Here is a 17606-nt window from a genome sequence, read left to right as displayed (position 1 = left end):
TTGGCAGGTCATTGTGGACGGTGTAGCTCAGAAAATGCTGACTACTGCTATTGTTACCGATAAAAGACGAAGATTTTCCAAGACCCGACCCTTCGCTTACAAGCTTTTAAGGAATTTGCCCTACCCCCGACCCCCGTCACCTTCAGACTTAATTCCACAGACACGCCCCCAAACAGACCCTCCCCTTCAAGGCACCCCCGGCTCCTCCCCCTCAGGCGCCTCTCCTCGGAAACCTTACCCCGCTAGATTCTGCCCTTTCGGACTCGGTTACAGAGGAGGCCTTCCGCTCGCAGCGGCCTCTCCAGCACCCCTTTTAGGCCTGGCACCCCTGCAGGTGCCCAGGCCGCACGCCAAACGCGGGCCCACGCCGGTTACCTGGCTGCGCGCTCGCGCTCTGCCTCGCTACTCACCCGAATCGCACTTAGTCCTGGGCTCGCGCCAGCGTTGTGAACGCACAATTAGTTTAAACTATGGCCCCGCCCCCTCGCGCGGCCCTCTGATTGGCCTCTGTCGGCCGTTGACTTACGCGGGGCACGCTTAAGGACCCGGGAAAAGGAAGTTTGAGGGCCACTGGGAAAGAGAAGGGGTATTCACCGCTTCCGGACCCCGGCCTGGACTTGAAGGCAAAGACAACCACAAATCCCAGCGTCACCCGCGGCCTTAGAGCCCCGCCCATGACAAACTACAGGTCCCGGTAAGCACCGCGTCAGTTCTTATGGCGCCTGCCGGGTCGTGGTGACGAAAGCAGTTGCCATGGAGTTGCCCTGAGTAACCGTGAGGCAGTGGCACGCCAAGACTGGAGAGGAAGCGACTGCGGGTGAGTCGGGCGGGAAAACAGGAAACCTGTTCTAGGGGACAAGAGATCTATGGAGAAGGGAGGGGCACTCACAGAATGACTAAGAACCTCCCTGCTCGTATATCTGAGATTTCCCCAACCGACCCTCATCACCTTTCACAGTGAACAAGACACAACACTCACACGGGACAAACTGGGCAAGGGGAACAGAGGGAGGGAAAGGCGTTGAGATATATATCCATACAGATTTGGGGATGCTTAAGAACCTCCCCTAGGGCCAGGAGCGGTGGCTTACGCTTGTAATCCCAACACTTTGGGAGACAAAGGCAGGCGGATCGCTTAAGGCCAGGAGTTCGAGACCAGCCTGAGAAACATGGCGAACCCTGTCTCTACCAAAAATACAAAAAAATTAGCCGGGCTTGGTGGCGCGCTCCAGTGGCCCCACCTGCTAGGGAGGCTGAGGTGGGAGGATCGCTTGAGCCCAGAGATTGAAGCTGCAGTGAGTTGCAGTGATCACGCAACTACACTCCAGCGTGGGCTACAGAGCAATATCCCCATCTCAAAACAAAAGGAAACAAAACAAAACAACGAACCCCGCTCCCAACGCAAACATAAGGCTCCCAAAATCGGATGCTTCAAGTTCCAGGCATAACCTGGGAGATCAGAAACGCCCTCAGAAATGGAGTTTTCCTCTGAGGAACTGAGACCTCCTTCCAAGACATGTGGTTAGCATTAGATAGAGTAAATCGCAGTCCCTACCCTAATTCTGGAGATGTAGGAAACTTCCTGGGGCGTGAAGTGCCTCTTTCCTTCCTCTTCCAAGGAGTAAAACCCTTTCTCAACCTGTCCTCAGATTCCCTTTTCTCCCCACACCTTCTCCATGGTCCGCTATTCAAAGCTCTACAGTTAGAGATTCATTCTTTTTAGTCCTCACGACAGATCTATTACATTTAGTAACCTACCCAATGCTTTCACAGTCTGTCTTTTGATACTCTTAACAGCTCTGTGAATCAAAGATATTTATCTTCATTTCACAGATTGGAAAACTGAAACCTAGAGAAAAGGGACTTGCCCAAGGCCACGCACCAAATCAGTGACAGAGCTAGAACTAGACTCCAGTTCTCCAACTTCCAGCTAAGTCTCTTTAGCTTCAGCCTACTGCCTCTATAGCTGAAGGACTTGTTCCAAGGAACAAGTTAAACTACCCCAGGGAAAAGGAACCTGTATGGCCTACTTTGGATTATTTACACTTCCTCTGGAATGAATTTCAGATCCTCCCCTGAAAGTTTTAATGGGGAAAAGGAACTAGAGAGACTAAGACAATGAAACTTCAACATTTTTAACTAAACAGGAAACAGAAGTGCTAACACAGCACCCATGTCTGAAGTGACCACCATGATTAGCTGGTTTCTAGCTGGTGGCTAGCTGGCCCTGATTGGTCCACTTACTACCTTAAAGTTCTCCCAGGTTTGGTCCTACGCCTCTTGCTACTGCACTCTATATTCTCTTCTTGGGTACCCCTCTACACCCACAACTTCATTTTCCACCTGTATGCAAATGTACACAAGTGTGTATCTCTAGCCCAGTCCTCATCTCTAAGCTCCAGATCTATATAGCCAATTGCCTCCTCAACATCTCCTTTAGGATACCTCAAAGGCAACCCAAACTCTACATTTCTGAAATTGAAACCAATCTCTGTGTATCCCAACCCTTTCCTCCAAGTCTGGATCTCTTCCAGTGCTCCTACCTTTATCCACAATATACACAAGCCCAAAACCCAAGAGTTAATACCTCTTCCATTTACTTAATACCTCTTCCATTTCCCATCTATCATTAAGTCTTATCAGCTTTACTTCCTGAATATCTTCTATATAGGTCCTGCCATATTTGCATACTGCAACCAGAGTAATCTTTCAAAATGCAAAGCTGATAATTGTTCACTCTCCACCCCACCCCCAATTTTCTTTTTTGTTTTTTCAAGGCAGAGTTTCACTCTTGTTGCCCAGGCTGGAGTGCAATGGCACAATCTCGGCTCACAGCAACCTCCTCCCAGTTTCAAGCAATTCTCTTGTCTCAGCCTCCCAAGTAGCTGGGATTACAGGCATGCGCCACCACACCCAGCTAATTTTGTGTTTTTAGTAGAGATGGGGTTTCTTCATGTTGGTCAGGCTGGTCTCAAACTCCCAACCTCAGGTCATCTGCCCACCTTGGCCTCCCAAAGTGATGAGATTACAGGCGTGAGCCACCACGCCTAGCCAACCCCCATTTAATATTAATACTTTGTGGTTTCCTATTGCTCCCATCTCTCCAGCCTCCAGTCTAACCATACATATTCCTCCTTCTCTCCCCTTCAGTTATATAACCTTTAAGGTCTTCAAAATTTCCAAGTGTCCTTCCACCATAGAACCTTTGCATATAGCAGTCACATCTGCCTGGAATGCTCATTCCACAGCACCCCCTACCCCATAAGTTAATTTGTACTTATCCTTTGGATGTCTCTCAGTCACTTCTTCAGGAATGTCTTCCTGTAGACTGTTCAGACCAGGTCAGATCCCTCAATTACAGCAACCTCATGTCCCTCTCCTTTGTAGTGTTATTTAGTTGCAATTTTTAATGTGTTTGTTAAGCACCTACTACTTGCCAGCACTATGAGATACAACTGTAAGAAAAATATGGTTTCTGCCCTGGTGGTGTTTATGGACATACAGATAGTAAGCAGATAATTATAGTGTTATGAGTGCTACCATGGAAATCATAGCACTATAATTACAGATTTTAGGATAAAGGTAGACTTGTCAGAAAAGTTGAAACCTGATCTGAGCCCTGAAGTAAGAATTAGCAAAGCAAAAGGAGGAGAGAAAAACTATATTCCAAGCAGACAGAGCTGGAAGGAGACACTGTTCCACTTAGAGGCCCAGCAGCAGGTCCGAGGAACTTATGGTGAGTAGTTACATTTGGCTGGACTGCAGAATTGGAGTTGAGATGGTAGTAGAGGCGAGTAAACAGAAGCCAGGTTGAATCTTGGGCCTCCTTTTGGCACCTGGGAATATAACCTCCCAGAATGATTAGATTATGTAGCAGATTTTTCTTTTTTCTTTTCTTTTTTCTTTTGACAGAGTCTTGCTCTGTTGCCCAGACTGGAGTGCAGTGGCACAGTCATAGCTCACTGCAGCCTCGAACTCCTGGGCTTGAGCCATACTCCTACCTCAGCCTCCCAAGTAGCTGGGACTGCAGGTGTGAGCTGCCATGCCTGGCTAAATACGTGGCAGATTTTTCATAGCAGTCTTTGATTTTTTTTCTACCGTCAGTCCATCATCAGAAACTCTCAGGCCAGGCTGTTGAATCTCCTATCAGATTTATGTGATTATTCCTCAAAGCTTCCTGTGTTATCATGTTGCAACTTGCCTGAGAGAGGTCAGGAATAGGCTAGCAACAATCAAATTACAAACTTTAGTAATTTCCCAAAACTGAAAACAGTTTTCTGTCAACTTGGGATTGGTTAAATAAAGTTAAATTAAGTGTATAACATTAAAGTAAGATACATAGGATAAAATACTTTGCAACTATTAAAAAGGGTAATAATCTACAACAATTCGAAAATTTAAAAATAGGTTTATAAAGGAATATTGTTTATTTAAAAATATACATAATCTAGGCCGGGCACAGTGGCTCACACCTGTAATCCCAGCACTTTGGGAGGCCAAGGTAAGTGAATAGCTTGAGCCCAGGAGTTTGAGACCAGCCTAAGCAACATGGCAAAACTGTGTCTCTACAAAAAAAATACAAAAATTAGCAGGGTGTAGTGACGTGTGCCTGTAGTCCCAGCTACTCGGGAGGCTGAGGTAGTGGGATTGCCTAAGCCCAGGAGGCAGAGGTTGCAGTGAGCTGAAGTGGCACCACTGCACTCCAGCCTGCGCAACAGAGTGAGACCTTGTCTCCAAAAAAAAAAAAAAAAAAAAAAAGAAAGAAAAAAGAAAACCACGCATGTGCATGTGTGTATGTATAAAACCTTATTAGCTATACATTCTAGGAGGTTATATTCCCAAACTGTTAATGGAGATTCAAACTTTGAGTTCCTATTTGATGTACTTCTCCATGTCATTTCACTTTATTCATCTATCATCTATCATATTAGCTTTTACAATTAAAAAACAAAACAGTTAAAGATACTGTCAATTTGGAAATGAGAAATTCCAGTTCCGAAACAAGGCAGGTATTCCCCTAACCTTGTTATTCATCAAGTCAGTCAGTCTGGACAGATGAAGGTGCTGGCATCTGATTATCTCCTGGTCATAAGCCAGAATAGCAGATGGGAAAGACTGACTCCAAAAACACAGCCACAGCATTAAGCATGGCAGCATCAAGGCTTTGTCAGTTCTCTCCAGCAGTCAAGCTCTCTATGTGATACCCTGAAGACTCCATTAATTCCTTCATTTCTTCTTTCATTTTTCCATTGTCCATCCATTTTCATTTGTCCATCAAACCTTTAGTGAATATGCATTTTTTTTTTTTGCCAGGTTCAATGTAGGGTAATGATGAGAAGGGAGAAAGAAGTCTGAGTCTTGTCCCTGTCCTCAAGCTTACAGGGAGTAAACAAAGTTGGTTATAATGAAATTAACAAAGAATACAATTGCTTCCATTTATTGAGCACCTGATGCCAGATGTACAATAGTTCTCAAAGTAGGGTTTGTCTCCATTTCACAGATGAGTAAACAGGCTGAAATAAAATTTTGTTCAATAAAATTTTGTTCAAAGTACAGTGGGGGCATGCCGAAGTTAGCTATTGCTGTGTAACAAACCATCCCAAAACACAGTGGCTTAAGATAATAAACATTTATTATTGCTTCTAAGTCTTAGAGTCAGCTGGATGGTTCTTCTGGTTTGGCTGGGCTTACTCATGTGTCGGCAGTCATCCGTGGGTTGGGTGACTCTCCTGATCTTGACTGGGGGTAGGCTGACTGTGGGTTAGTCTAGGATGGCTTCAGCTGGAATCAATGGCTCCTTCGCATGTCTCTCACCTACACATCTCATAACCCTTCAGCAGATCAGCCATGTTCTCATGGCACTGGCAGAGAGCAAGGCAGGCCTCCTTTAACGCTTCTGTTTGTTTCATGTTTATCAACATCCCACTGGCTAAAACAAGTCACATGTCTGGGCCCAGCATCAGAGTGAGATGGAACTATAATGTTATAGGCAAAAAGGGATGGATACAGGGGAGACCATGAATAGGGATCATCAAAACAATCAGCCTAACACAGGATACATTAACCAATTTTATCTGGAAAAGAAAGGCTTTATAGAAGAGGGTACACTAGAACTGAGTGTTGAAACATGAGAGAGTATTCACTAAGTGGGCAGCTGTTACTTGGAACTGGATGCAGGCTGGTTTGCCACAATCAACAGAAACTCAGCAGGTCTTTCTGTGCTCATGACAGAGTTCTATTATTTGTATCTTGGCTTCATTTCTTCTGGTCAGGCACAGAGCAGCAAGCACTCAACAAATGTTTGCTGAATTGAACTGAATATCTTACTGTGAACAAGGTGTGGACTGAAACAGCTGAACCTGGGAGCCAATTGTTAGAACAGCTTAGCATCAACTCTTCTGAAACAGAAATCCTCAGAATTGGCAGTTTCTCATTCATTCATCCCACAAACATTTTCTGAGTGCCTGTTGTAAACCTGGTTCTATGTTGGATAATGAATAAGACGCGATACTAGCTCACAGCCTGGGCTACAGCTTAAATGCAGAAGGCTAAAAATTTAACCAGCTTCTTGGGGCTCCATTTGTAGTACTAATTCAGAAAATGCAACAGGAGCTGGTGCTACACAAAATCAGAAGTCTTTAGGAACTGCACTGGGGTTCTCTGATAGTCAAGAAAACTAACAGTAAAAATCTGCCCTTAAGTATTTCAAGTTAAAATCCATGTTCAGTGGTGCATAACTCTGGGGTACCAACCCAGTATTTACTTCGAGAAAAGTATCCAATCTTGTTCAAAGGTATCAAATCTGTTGTAGGTGCTAAAGTGGGATGGGCTTCTGTATAAGCTAGGTTCCTCTAGTTCTATAGTACACAGCAGGTTCCTCTATTTTTACAAAAGAATAAAGTGTTCTTGGCCGGGCGCGGTGGCTCAAGCCTGTAATCCCAGCACTTTGGGAGGCCGAGACGGGCGGATCACGAGGTCAGGAGATCGAGACCATCCTGGCTAACACGGTGAAACCCCGTCTCTACTAAAAATACAAGAAAATTAGCCGGGCGAGGTGGCGGGTGCCTGTAGTCCCAGCTACTCGGGAGGCTGAGGCAGGAGAATGGCGTGAACCCAGGGGGTGCGGAGCTTGCAGTGAGTCGAGATCGCGCTACTGCACTCCAGCCTGGGGCACAGAGGAAGACTCCGTCTCAAAAAAAAAAAAAAAAAGAATAAAGTGTTCTTTGTTGTCTGCCTGTAGATTTAATATCTAAAAGATTCAAGTCTCCCTAATTGACAATCCATGCCCATGGGACCAGTTCATAACAGAAGCTGTGAAGTGACTCAAGCTGGCACTTCCCCAAAGCTCAGTTGGGACTGCTATTTTTTTCAGAACAAGACATTCATTTTCCTCTAAACCTACTGAACTCTATCCATGTATATGTTAAATTGCCAAAAAAAAAAAAAAAAAAAAAAGAATTTACTTGAACTGTATTAAGCTTCAACTGAATTATAAGATATCAGGTCCTTGGTTTTCAACAGAAATTCTTTCTTTTTTCTCTTTTTTTTTTTTTTTCTGAGACAGAGTCTTGCTCTGTCGCCTAGGCTGGAGTGCAGTGGCACAATTATAGCTCACTCCAACTCCTAGGCTCAAGCAATCCAACTGCCTCAGCCTCCCGAGTAAGAAATTCCACTTTAAGGTTGTTTGCTAATTTCATTGTCTCTGCAAACTAATTTATCCTTTGAATCCAATGATGAGAACTGCAATCCCAAGGTTTCTCTTTTTGCTTTGGCTGCCAGGAATTTCACAGCTAAATGTAGGCTTAGATTCTTAAAGTGCCTGGCACATCTCTCTCTTCCTGTAATCTAGTTTCTGATCTTTCTCTTCCATTTTTAACTTTCTAATCTGCACTGTCCAGTATGGTAGCCACTAGTCATGTACATTTGACAGGTAGGCTGGTCCAAATTGGGATGTGCTGTAAGTGTAAAATATCTCAGAAGGTTTTAATATTGATTACATATTGAATGATTTTTTGATATACTGGGTAAAATAAAGTTAATAAAATTAACTTTACCACTTCATTTTACTTATTTTGGCTACTAGAAAATTTTAAATTATATATGTGGCCTGCATTTGTGACATTATATTTCTAGTGGACAGCACTATTCTGCAAATCATCTGTTTCATGACTGTGTTATTATTGTAAACCTGAAATCCTTTTGGAAAGCAGGTGAAGTAATACAAACAATAATACAAAGGTGGCAGCAGTGGATGGAATGAGAAAGGGGAGGTCGACTGGGACAAGTTCTTGTCCTATATCCTTATCAATTTGTCTTTTGCTTGTGTGATTCACACACAAACCCCTTGTTAAAGTGTGTTGTCAGCTCTCTTTATCCCAGGTGAGTAGTATTCTCATGGTTCTCCCTTGTCTCCAGAAAAACCTCAGCTTTACTTTAGCTAACAAATTGGAAACCATCTGATAAGACAATTCACACCACATTGCAAGTGACTGATAACAACATTGTGTTCATCCCTCTCAGGGAGTATTTCCATTTTAACCGGAAACAATCCCTGAACCCACAGGAATGAATCCCTAATGGTGGAGTTTCAGGCATCAGTGACAGGTGAGAGGTAGACTCTGGTTTTGTGTGTGTGTATGTTTATATGTGTATGGCTACATTCAGGATAGGGCTGAAAGTAGGGTCTTTGGATGGAAAGGTAATGGAGCTGACACAGAAGCCAAGTGGAGAAGGTGGCAAATCCCCAGCTGGGCCAGACTGAGAGGGGCAGTCAGACACCAATCAGATGTGGTGCAGGCCCTCAGGGATTTGTTAAGCAATAGAATAGCCCAGTTGATGTCACCAGAGGGTGGATATCAAGACAGTCTCCATGGTAGCTACTGTAGAGTAACAGAAAGGGTCTCAGAGTCAGGAGATTATGACTGCAGTCTACAACTGACTCATTGGCTTAACTCTGGGCAAGTCCTTTTACCCCTTGGGTTTCAGTTTCTTCATCTGGCATTTTCCAGACAAAGAAATGGGTGTTACAACTCTCAAATGAGTTCTAAGAGATGTGAAGGTGCTCTGAGAAGTAGAAAATGCGCTATACATGCAAGGAATCGTGATTCGTATCTTAAAATGGAAATACAGCCAGGCAGACCTAGAGTAGTAGAGGATAGAAAGCAGGGATGGAAGACTATGGGGAAACCTGAAGGCCGCTGTACTTGAAACACCTGTCTTTCTCTGTCCTCCCAGGCTGAACCCGGACTCCCAGGGCACCTGCTTTCACCTGATGAATGATGGCCTGAACTATGAACAAACGGGACTATATGAACACTTCGGTACAGGAGCCCCCTCTTGACTACTCCTTCAGAAGCATCCACATCATTCAAGGTCAGCCCCCAGAGCACAGCACTCCACTCACTAAGGCAGCAGGCCCAGTGTGGTCCCCAGGGAGAAACCATAATCTTCTACTTAAAAACCTAAAGAGATTCTTCCTATATGCTTGCAGATGTGTTGTTACTGTCTTTTGGAGGGTAGGGGAGAGTGAGAGGTTTTTTCTTTTTTTGTCTGTTTGTTTTGTTTTTGCCCCTGACACAGCCCCAGGAGATCCTAAGAACATGTGCCCCTGTTTGTTTTTTTTAAGGAGCAAATCTGAAAGGAAACAGGGGGCTATCACAGTAGTTGATCATCTTTAAAAGAAGCCAGGCTACAGCAGGAAAGTCAAGTGGAAGAAAACTGGGAAGCCAGTCTACCAGCCAATAGTTTTATTCTCCTGTTTTTACCTGAAGAGAGGAGGAAAACACAGGCTCCTATGGAGTCCCAGCAAGTAGGCAAAACCCTTCTCCTCTGTCTGCAGACACAAGCCTATTCTGACTGGCCAAACATGAGGGGTCTTATCAACAAACTGGCATAGTTCTAGTTTAAATACTTACTGACAAATTTCTTACACTCATTCCAGCCATATCCAAGTTTATTCCATCATCATCTACACTTATTGCAGATTCCAACACTGCCCACACTCGCTACCATTTTGCCATTCAATGTCTTTGTAAATGGGTAGCTAGTCCCTTCAGGAGGGAACATAGGGAGGCTCTCAGCCATGTCATATTCCCAATGAGTCATTCATTCTTCCTAGGGAAGTTCCGCCATCCCTGGCTTTTGTTATCTGCTCTTTCATTAAAGCATCAGTCCATCTGTCCTCACAGAATACACGTTAACATCCACTGTTTTAGAACTATTATTTGGCTTTAATCTTCTCTCAGGCAATTGGTAGCCACCACCTTTAAGCTCGGGAAGCTGGCAAATAGCACCAGTCTTAGCTTGGGTTTAGGGTCTACTTGCGTTATCATCAGCCACAGTGGTAACTCATATTTGTTCTCTCACGAGCACACAGCCACCTACTGTGATCTTTATTGTGCACTGCATCACTTCTGATGTAGTCCATGTTTCACAAGGGGTTTTAGCTGCAATAGTAACTATCTCTAAGACAGGTGAAATAACAGAGGTGGAAGTATACCTCCTACCTATCATGGGAGTTTCTAACTCTGATGGAGGAGGTGTAGCTCTGCCCTCTATGGAGTCCCCAGAATTGGGAGAGAGACAAGCAGTACCAAGGGTAACTCTACATCACAAAACGTAATTGGTACAGATGCCCCATCCTTCTTTCGACCGTTCAGTATTTACTGAGCACTTACTATTAAGCATTTATATATGTGTGTGTGTTTGTGTGTGTGTGTGTCATATGTATATGCCAGGTATTGTGCTCCTTGCTAGATGTGTGAGAGGCACATCAAAGGCCCAAAAGGTCAGAGTCCCTTCAGATTCCCCAGAGCTTCTGAAAAACTTATTTACAGCTGGGGTTAAGGGATACAATAGAGTTTGGGGGTACTTGGCACACTATTTGCTGAATGAATACATATTACAGAATATGAAATGGCAGTGCCTTTGGAAGCCATCTAATCTGTGCTCCCACCAACCCAGATCCTCTAACTTTTCACAAACCTAGAGTGTTAAGGAAGTCTCCCACCATATTCACCTACCAACCCCTTCCAGTTTGTGGTTGAGGGATGACACAGGGAAGTTCTATCAAACTAACTTGTATTCTGACAGATGGAAACAGCTACATGGCAGCCTTTCAGAGAAAGGAAAACAGGAACATAGTTTCCCAGATCTTCCTGGAGCTAAACGCTCCCCAGTTCTCAAAGCACCGATATTTGTGGTCCAGCTTCCAGACCTGCTTTGGCCTACTCTGAACAAGGAACTTTACAGATTCTTAGGCAGTATAGTGCGTTGGTGGAATCTGAGAGGAGCAGCAACCTGTGGCAGCCTGGATATACCACTCCATCCCTGATAAGAGCAGCTCCAGCCAGCATCAAGTTTTAGGCAACTCCGTCCCACCAGTGATTCCCTCTGAGCTTGGCCTCCAGCCCATGCTCAGTGGCATTCCCCAAGCTGCTACCTTATCACATGGGGCACTAGTTCATGTGGGGTTATTTTGACCTTAATTTTGATTCATCTGTGTCATTCTATTTCAGGGTTTTCAGGAGGTGTAGGGAGGGAGGCAGGATTAGGAATTCATGAGCTGGGGGACGCCGTTCTAGTACCCTCCTGCAACCTCAGGCCCCAACTGTGGGTCCTGCTCACTCTAGGACTAAGGCAGAGAGCCATCTGGTGGATGCTGCCTGACCTGCAGCTGAGGAGGAGGCGAGGTGGGCGTGGAAGGGCAAAGGGTGTCCCTCCAGTAGAGAGCAGAAAAGAGAATGAAGAAAGCTGGCTAGCTTCGGCAAATACTACATACTTCCTTCCCTAGAGGTGAACTAGGAAACCAAAAGCTTAGCAGCAATGGGAAAAATACAGTTACCTCAGGCAGACCTGGCATCTGGTTCTGACTCTACGACTTTGAACTTGGGCAAGGCCCATCCTCTTTCTGGACCTCATTTTGAAAAAGTAGGAGTGAGGGTTTGGGGTGTTCCATACACCTGGGTTTTAACATAATCCTATTCCCTATTCTCTCTCCTCCTCAGCCAAACTTTCTGAGGATGTTGTTTATGCTAACTGCTCATATCCATTCACTCTTTTTTTGGTAGAGACGGGGTTTCATAATGTTGCCCAGGCTGGTCTCAAACGCCTAGGCTCAAGCAAACCTCCTCCCTTGGCCTCCCAAAGTGCTGGGATTACAGGCATGAACCCAGCCTCCATTCACTCTTGAACTCACTCACTTCAATCTGGCTTCTACCCCCAGACCCTTGCCATTCCACTGAAGCAGCCCTTACCAAGGTTACTAGGGACTTCTAAGTTGCCAGAATTACTTTTTAGTCCTTACCTCCCTGGAACTTACTACTATAAACTATTTACTCCCTGAACATCTTTAAACTGTCCTCTCCTGATTTTCCCTGATTATTTAACTTCTCTAATGGATTCTTCTTCCTCTCTGACCTTCCTCCCTACCCTCACTCTCCATGAGGAATCTCATCTCTTTCCCTAACTTGTATGCCTTCTTTGCTAACGATTCTCAAGTCTGTGTCTCCTGAGCTTCCGACCTTCATCTCCAACTACCTACTTGGCTTCTCCACCTTTTTGTACAGGAACCTCGAACACACCAAAGCTAAGCCTGAACTCATCACCTTCCCAATGCTGTTTCTTCTTCCCGTAATTCCTTACTAGTTAATACAACTGGCCACCTCCCTTTAATATTCTTCTACCTTTACATCCAGTCAACCAAATTATGTTGATTGTAGGTCCATCCCTCTCATGTCTTGCTTGGATGACTCAAACAGCCAAATTGGTCATTCGGTCCAACTCACTCCCTAAAATCCATATTCCACACTGACACTTCACAGTGATCTTTCTGAAATAAAAGATTTGAATCATTTGCTTTAAAAACTCTGGTGCCTTCCCATTACCTACAGGGTAAAGCCCAAGATCCTTAGCCTGGCATTCGAGACTTTTGACTAGATTCCTGCCTCTTCTTTTCCTCTTTGTCCCCCTTGTGCAGTGCGTGCAAGCACTTGTGCAGGCACACAAACCTGCCCCAGACTCCCCGGCTGTCCTGTACCTCTACCTTTCTTCATGCTGTTCCCTGCCTTTTTACCCTTCTTTGCCTGAAAAACATCTCCTAATCCACTGAGATTCAGTTCAGGCTTCACCTGCCCTGGGAAACCTCCCTGAGCTCCCATACTGGGTCAATAGCCTCTCTTCTGTGCTGCTACGAAACGACTATTATATAGCACTTATCACATCATATTGCCAGTTTGCTCCCATCTTGCCCTCTAAGGCACAAATGTCTGCTCTCTGCCCTATTACTCATACAAAGTCTGCAACAGACTGTCTCTCATTTTGTTTATCACTGTGTATCCAGTACCCGGCATACTGCAGGTACTCAACATTAATGGAAAGAGAGGGAGGATGTCAGAGTGTATTCCACTGAAGTGAATTCTATAGGCTTTACCAGTGGTTAATTCAGGATTTTGTTTTATCATCTACTCGGCTTAAGCCCAACAATTCTCGTTCTTAGTTTTTCTCAACCTGACACTGATTTGGTATACAAAAGACCCAGTGGTACAGTGGACATGAGAAGTCCATGTAACCTGAAAAGCCAAGAGTTTGAGATAGAAGTCCCTGGCCCTTAATCTAAACTTACTGATTGCTGGAAGCTATGGGACAGGGTTGCACTAGACTCAGCTACAGCTTGGATGGCTAATCTTCCCAGCTCTGTCCCTTCCCACCCCCTCAAGCCAGAAAAGCAAAGATGATACCCAAGTCTCACTTTGTCCCCACAGACCTGGTAAATGAGGAGCCAAGGACAGGACTACGACCACTGAAGCGTTCAAAGTCAGGGAAATCACTGACCCAGTCCCTGTGGCTGAATAACAATGTTCTCAATGATCTGAGAGACTTCAACCAGGTGGCTTCACAGCTGTTGGAGCACCCAGAGAACCTGGCCTGGATCGACTTGTCGTTTAATGACCTGACTTCCATTGACCCTGTGAGTTCCTAACACTAGGAATCCAGTCGGGGGAGCCTGAAGCCACTTTGTTCAGCCCCCAACCTCTCCACTCCTACATGTTATCAAGGAAGTAGTGAGGCAGCATGGTGCAGTCAAGGCTAGGGGTCCAGACAGATGTAGGTTCAAATCCTGGGTTTGCCTCTTACTGACTTTGAGCAAGCTACCTAACTTCTCAAAACTGCAGCCTCCTTGTCTGAAAAATGAGGATAATATGCCAGTATCATAAAGGTTTTGTGAGGATTGAACAAAAGTACATGAAAACCAACAAACAACTGGTACATCAGAGGCTGAAGTAAAATTGTAACTGTCACTGGGCACCCACTGTGTCCTGTGCTGGGTTCTCCTGTGGAAGAGGTAGTCAATAAAAGTACAGCACTTACTTTCTGTGAACTCAGATTCAAGTTTTAAGAAATAAAGTTTGGCCTTTTCTGGTCCAAGATCCCTAAGAGGGGAAAGGAGCTGGAGCATGACTTGGAAACTATTCCCCTGGTGTGGTGATCTCAATTTAATCAGTATTTTAAAAGCTTCTTATGTGCCTAGCATGATACTCTCTTCCCGTTGCTCGCTGTGATAGAATCGTAGATCACCAAAGCTGGAAAGGTCTTCAGTGAAGGGGCAACTAAGGCTGAGAGAGAGGCAGGAGAGGCAAGTCAGTGGCAGTGCTGGTACCCAGGCCCATCCTCCTGACCCTCAGATCACAGCTCCTTTTCAGTGTGATGCCCTGTATGTCTTAAAAGGTAAATAACAGTAGATTAGAGTCATACAGTATGGCTGTGGAGGGTTGGAGTGGAGGGCAGATTGTTGCCCACATTCTTTCTTCTCTGCCCACAAATCAGCCCTGAGCAGAGATTAAGGGTCCTGTCCTGTCTAGCCTGGCTTTTGGTTTCCTTCCCCAACAGGTCCTAACAACTTTCTTCAACCTGAGTGTCCTCTATCTTCACGGCAACAGCATCCAGCACCTGGGGGAGGTGAATAAGCTGGCTGTCCTTCCTCGGCTCCGGAGTCTGACACTCCATGGGAACCCCATGGAGGAAGAGAAAGGGTATAGGTAAGTGCCCTGCCCCTGGAGGTAGGGTCTAGCTGGGCTCCCCTAAGGGAAAGGAGGAGGAGAAACAAGAAATCTAAGACCATTCTTCTGCCATGCTTAGACCTGGGAAGTGGGTAGCCGACCTCTAAGCATTCCTTGCTCTCAGTCAGGATAAACTTAATCTTCCCCAAACTATACTCAAGTCCCTCCATTCCTTGCAGTCCAGGAAGACAACAGCACCTGGTGGAGGGGGAAGGGGATTTTGGTGGGGGGTCTGGCCCCTAGCCTGAGTCTTCCCCACAGGCAATATGTGCTGTGCACCCTGCCCCATATCACCACGTTCGACTTCAGTGGGGTCACCAAAGCAGACCGCACCACAGCTGAAGTCTGGAAACGCATGAACATCAAGCCCAAGAAGGCCCGGATCAAGCAGAATACACTTTGAGGCTCCCATGACCCTAGTAGTCCTAAAGGCCTGAGAATAGACAGCATGGTTTGACAATAAATGATTTGAGCTGTTGAGCAGATGAGAAGTCACTTACACCTTGTAGAGATGTTCTCTAACTCAGGCAACTGCAAGTAGCTCTAGCCTTTTCTTTTTTTTTTTTTTTTTTTTGAGACAGAGTCTCACTCTGTTGCACAGGCTGGAGTACAGTGGCACGATCTTGGCTCACAGGAACCTCTGCCTCCCAGGTTCAAGAGATTCTCCTGTCTCAGCCTCTCCAGTAGCTGTGATTATAGGCGCACACCACCATGACTGGCTTTTTTTTTTTTTTTTTTGAGACAGTTTCGCTCTTGTCGCCCAGGCTGGAGTGCAGTGGTACGATCTCAGCTTGCTGCAACCTCCACCTCCCAGGTTCAAGCAATTCTCCTGCCTCAGCCTCCTGAGTAGCTGGGATTACAGGCGCCTGCTACCACACCCAGCTAATTTTTTACATTTTAGTAGAGACAAGATTTCGCCATGTTGGCCAGGCTTGTCTCGAACTCCTGACCTCAGGTGATCCACCCACTTCAGCCTCTCAAAGTGCTGGGATTACAAGTGTAAGCCACCACCCCTGGCCTTTTTTTGTATTTTTAGTAGAGATGGGGTTTTGCCATATTGGCCAGGCTGGTCTCGAACTCCTGACCTCAGGTGATCCGCCCACCTCAGCTTCCCAAAGTGCTAGATTACGGGTATAAGCCACTATACCTGGCCAGCTCTAGTCTTATTTTGCTGAAAAAGGGAGGCAATTGAGGGACAGGCCTGCTGGTCTGGGACTGGAGACCTGGGTTTACCACATAGCCTTGGGAAATTTATCTAACTTTCTGGGCCCCTTTGTACTTCTCAGCTTAGAGATTTGGGGGTTAAAGTAGATCAGTAATTTCCAAACTCTTCAGAGTACCAGGGTCTGTAGAGATGCCTCACAGGCCTCCATGACAAGCCAAGAAGATGGGCTATGATCTCTGAAACCAGCCCCCACTTCAATCAGATCAAAGTTAATTCCATTCTATGTTTTATATGCTGGGATTCGGCTTAGGATTTCATTTGATAAAAAGAATCTTCTGCTTAAAAACATTTGCTTGCTGACTCCATATTACGTATTCCCAGAAGAGTCTGGCCTGCTTTCACTCTCCACCCGTCGACCTGCGGTGTCTCCCTTCACCCCCAGGGGCTGCTGGTAATTCCACTGAGTCTGAGGCAGGGCCCCCAAGAATCAAAGCTGCCTCAGATTCAGGTCTGTTCAGCTTTGACAGTGTTCCCATCATCACTGGACAAGGGACAAGAACAGTCTCATCCAATCTGAGGTTAGCCCAAGCCAGGTCTCAGCTAGGAGCTGACACCCTAAACCCTTATCTCCTGGATTCATCTTCAGTGCCTCTGCAAGATGCCCCCTACCCCCCATCTTACTCTCATAGACCTGAGTAGTCAAAAGTAGAATGGATAGGACAGAGGGGCCAGAACCAGCACATGGATGAATATACTTCCTTTATCGAGGGTGACAAACCAAAACAAAAAAAAGACCAAACATGTAAAAACCCAGGGTTCTAGAAATACAAACTCAATTCATTCAAATTCAAGCTCATCCAGACCCTGGTCACAAACCCTCGTGAGGTGCATGTGAGCACCAAGTCAGGGAGAGGGGGCAGGAGTGACTTTGAGGCCAAGAGAGAGGGTGGGAAGGGGATCTCCCTAGGTCCCCTGGTGATCACCCCCCACCCAAACTGGTATCTCCACATTCTCAATGACTATGACGACATACCAGGCTCTGTCCTTTTGGCCCCCACCCCATCCCTGGCCAGAGCTTCAAAGGCCAGTCCCAAAAGGTTCTACCCTCACTTGCTCAGGCTTCCAGCCTTCCTCTTCTCCTCCTTCTTCACATTTTTCTCTGTGATTAGTAGCAGGTTAGGGTACTATATAAGCCGCAGTGAGGCTGGGGGCCAAGGGGGTGGGGTAGAGATGGGATGAAGAGAGGAGAAGAGCTGTCCAAGGACCCCTCTCTTCATGGGATCCCAAACTGTACAACCAGCTCCTCTTTTGCGTCCACACGGATCTGAGAAAGTGCACTGTAGGCATATGCAGCTATCCTGGAGACCTAAGACAGAGAGGGACCG

The 17606-nt window shown here is 45.7% G+C and overlaps 4 protein-coding genes across 13 annotated transcripts in view; 2 read left to right on the top strand and 2 right to left on the bottom strand.

Moving 5' to 3' along the window:
• Nucleotides 1–625, bottom strand: part of NUMA1 (nuclear mitotic apparatus protein 1) — an 80729-nt gene extending 80104 nt beyond the window's left edge. The window contains exon 1 of one of the 4 annotated variants that reach the window (XM_017948716.3): nt 527–625. The gene's annotated coding sequence lies outside the window, so the exon portion shown is untranslated. The other 3 variants (XM_009186841.3, XM_003910352.4, XM_009186842.3) reach the window with 3 other exon arrangements.
• Nucleotides 250–15551, top strand: LOC103877723 (leucine-rich repeat-containing protein 51). 7 transcript variants are annotated; one of them, XM_009186834.2, is made up of 6 exons: nt 578–817; nt 8521–8604; nt 9235–9372; nt 13761–13966; nt 14887–15035; nt 15318–15551. In XM_009186834.2, exons 3-6 carry the CDS (start codon nt 9291–9293, stop codon nt 15457–15459), a joined length of 579 nt encoding a protein of 192 aa, XP_009185098.1. In that variant the 5' UTR covers nt 578–817; nt 8521–8604; nt 9235–9290; the 3' UTR covers nt 15460–15551. The 7 variants fall into 7 exon arrangements, with proteins under 7 accessions (XP_031509083.1, XP_009185098.1, XP_009185101.1 ...); XM_009186837.4 differs by having other exon boundaries at nt 584–694; XM_031653223.1 differs by lacking the exon at nt 15318–15551 and having other exon boundaries at nt 250–817; nt 14887–15039.
• LRTOMT (leucine rich transmembrane and O-methyltransferase domain containing) overlaps nt 9267–17606 on the top strand; it is a 20393-nt gene continuing 12053 nt past the window's right edge. Inside the window, 2 exon segments of the mRNA NM_001136142.2 lie at nt 9267–9372; nt 14887–15035. The gene's annotated coding sequence lies outside the window, so the exon portion shown is untranslated.
• Nucleotides 16964–17606, bottom strand: part of LAMTOR1 (late endosomal/lysosomal adaptor, MAPK and MTOR activator 1) — a 6406-nt gene continuing 5763 nt past the window's right edge. Inside the window, exon 5 of the mRNA XM_009186833.3 lies at nt 16964–17587. Coding sequence (XP_009185097.1) covers nt 17495–17587 — 93 coding nt within the window. The 3' untranslated portion in view covers nt 16964–17494. The remainder of the gene's footprint in view (nt 17588–17606) is intronic.

The sequence above is a fragment of the Papio anubis genome, chromosome 12 (assembly GCF_008728515.1).
Source record: "Papio anubis isolate 15944 chromosome 12, Panubis1.0, whole genome shotgun sequence".
NCBI classification, from domain to species: Eukaryota; Metazoa; Chordata; class Mammalia; order Primates; family Cercopithecidae; genus Papio; species Papio anubis.
This window is presented reverse-complemented; position numbering and strand designations above follow the sequence as displayed.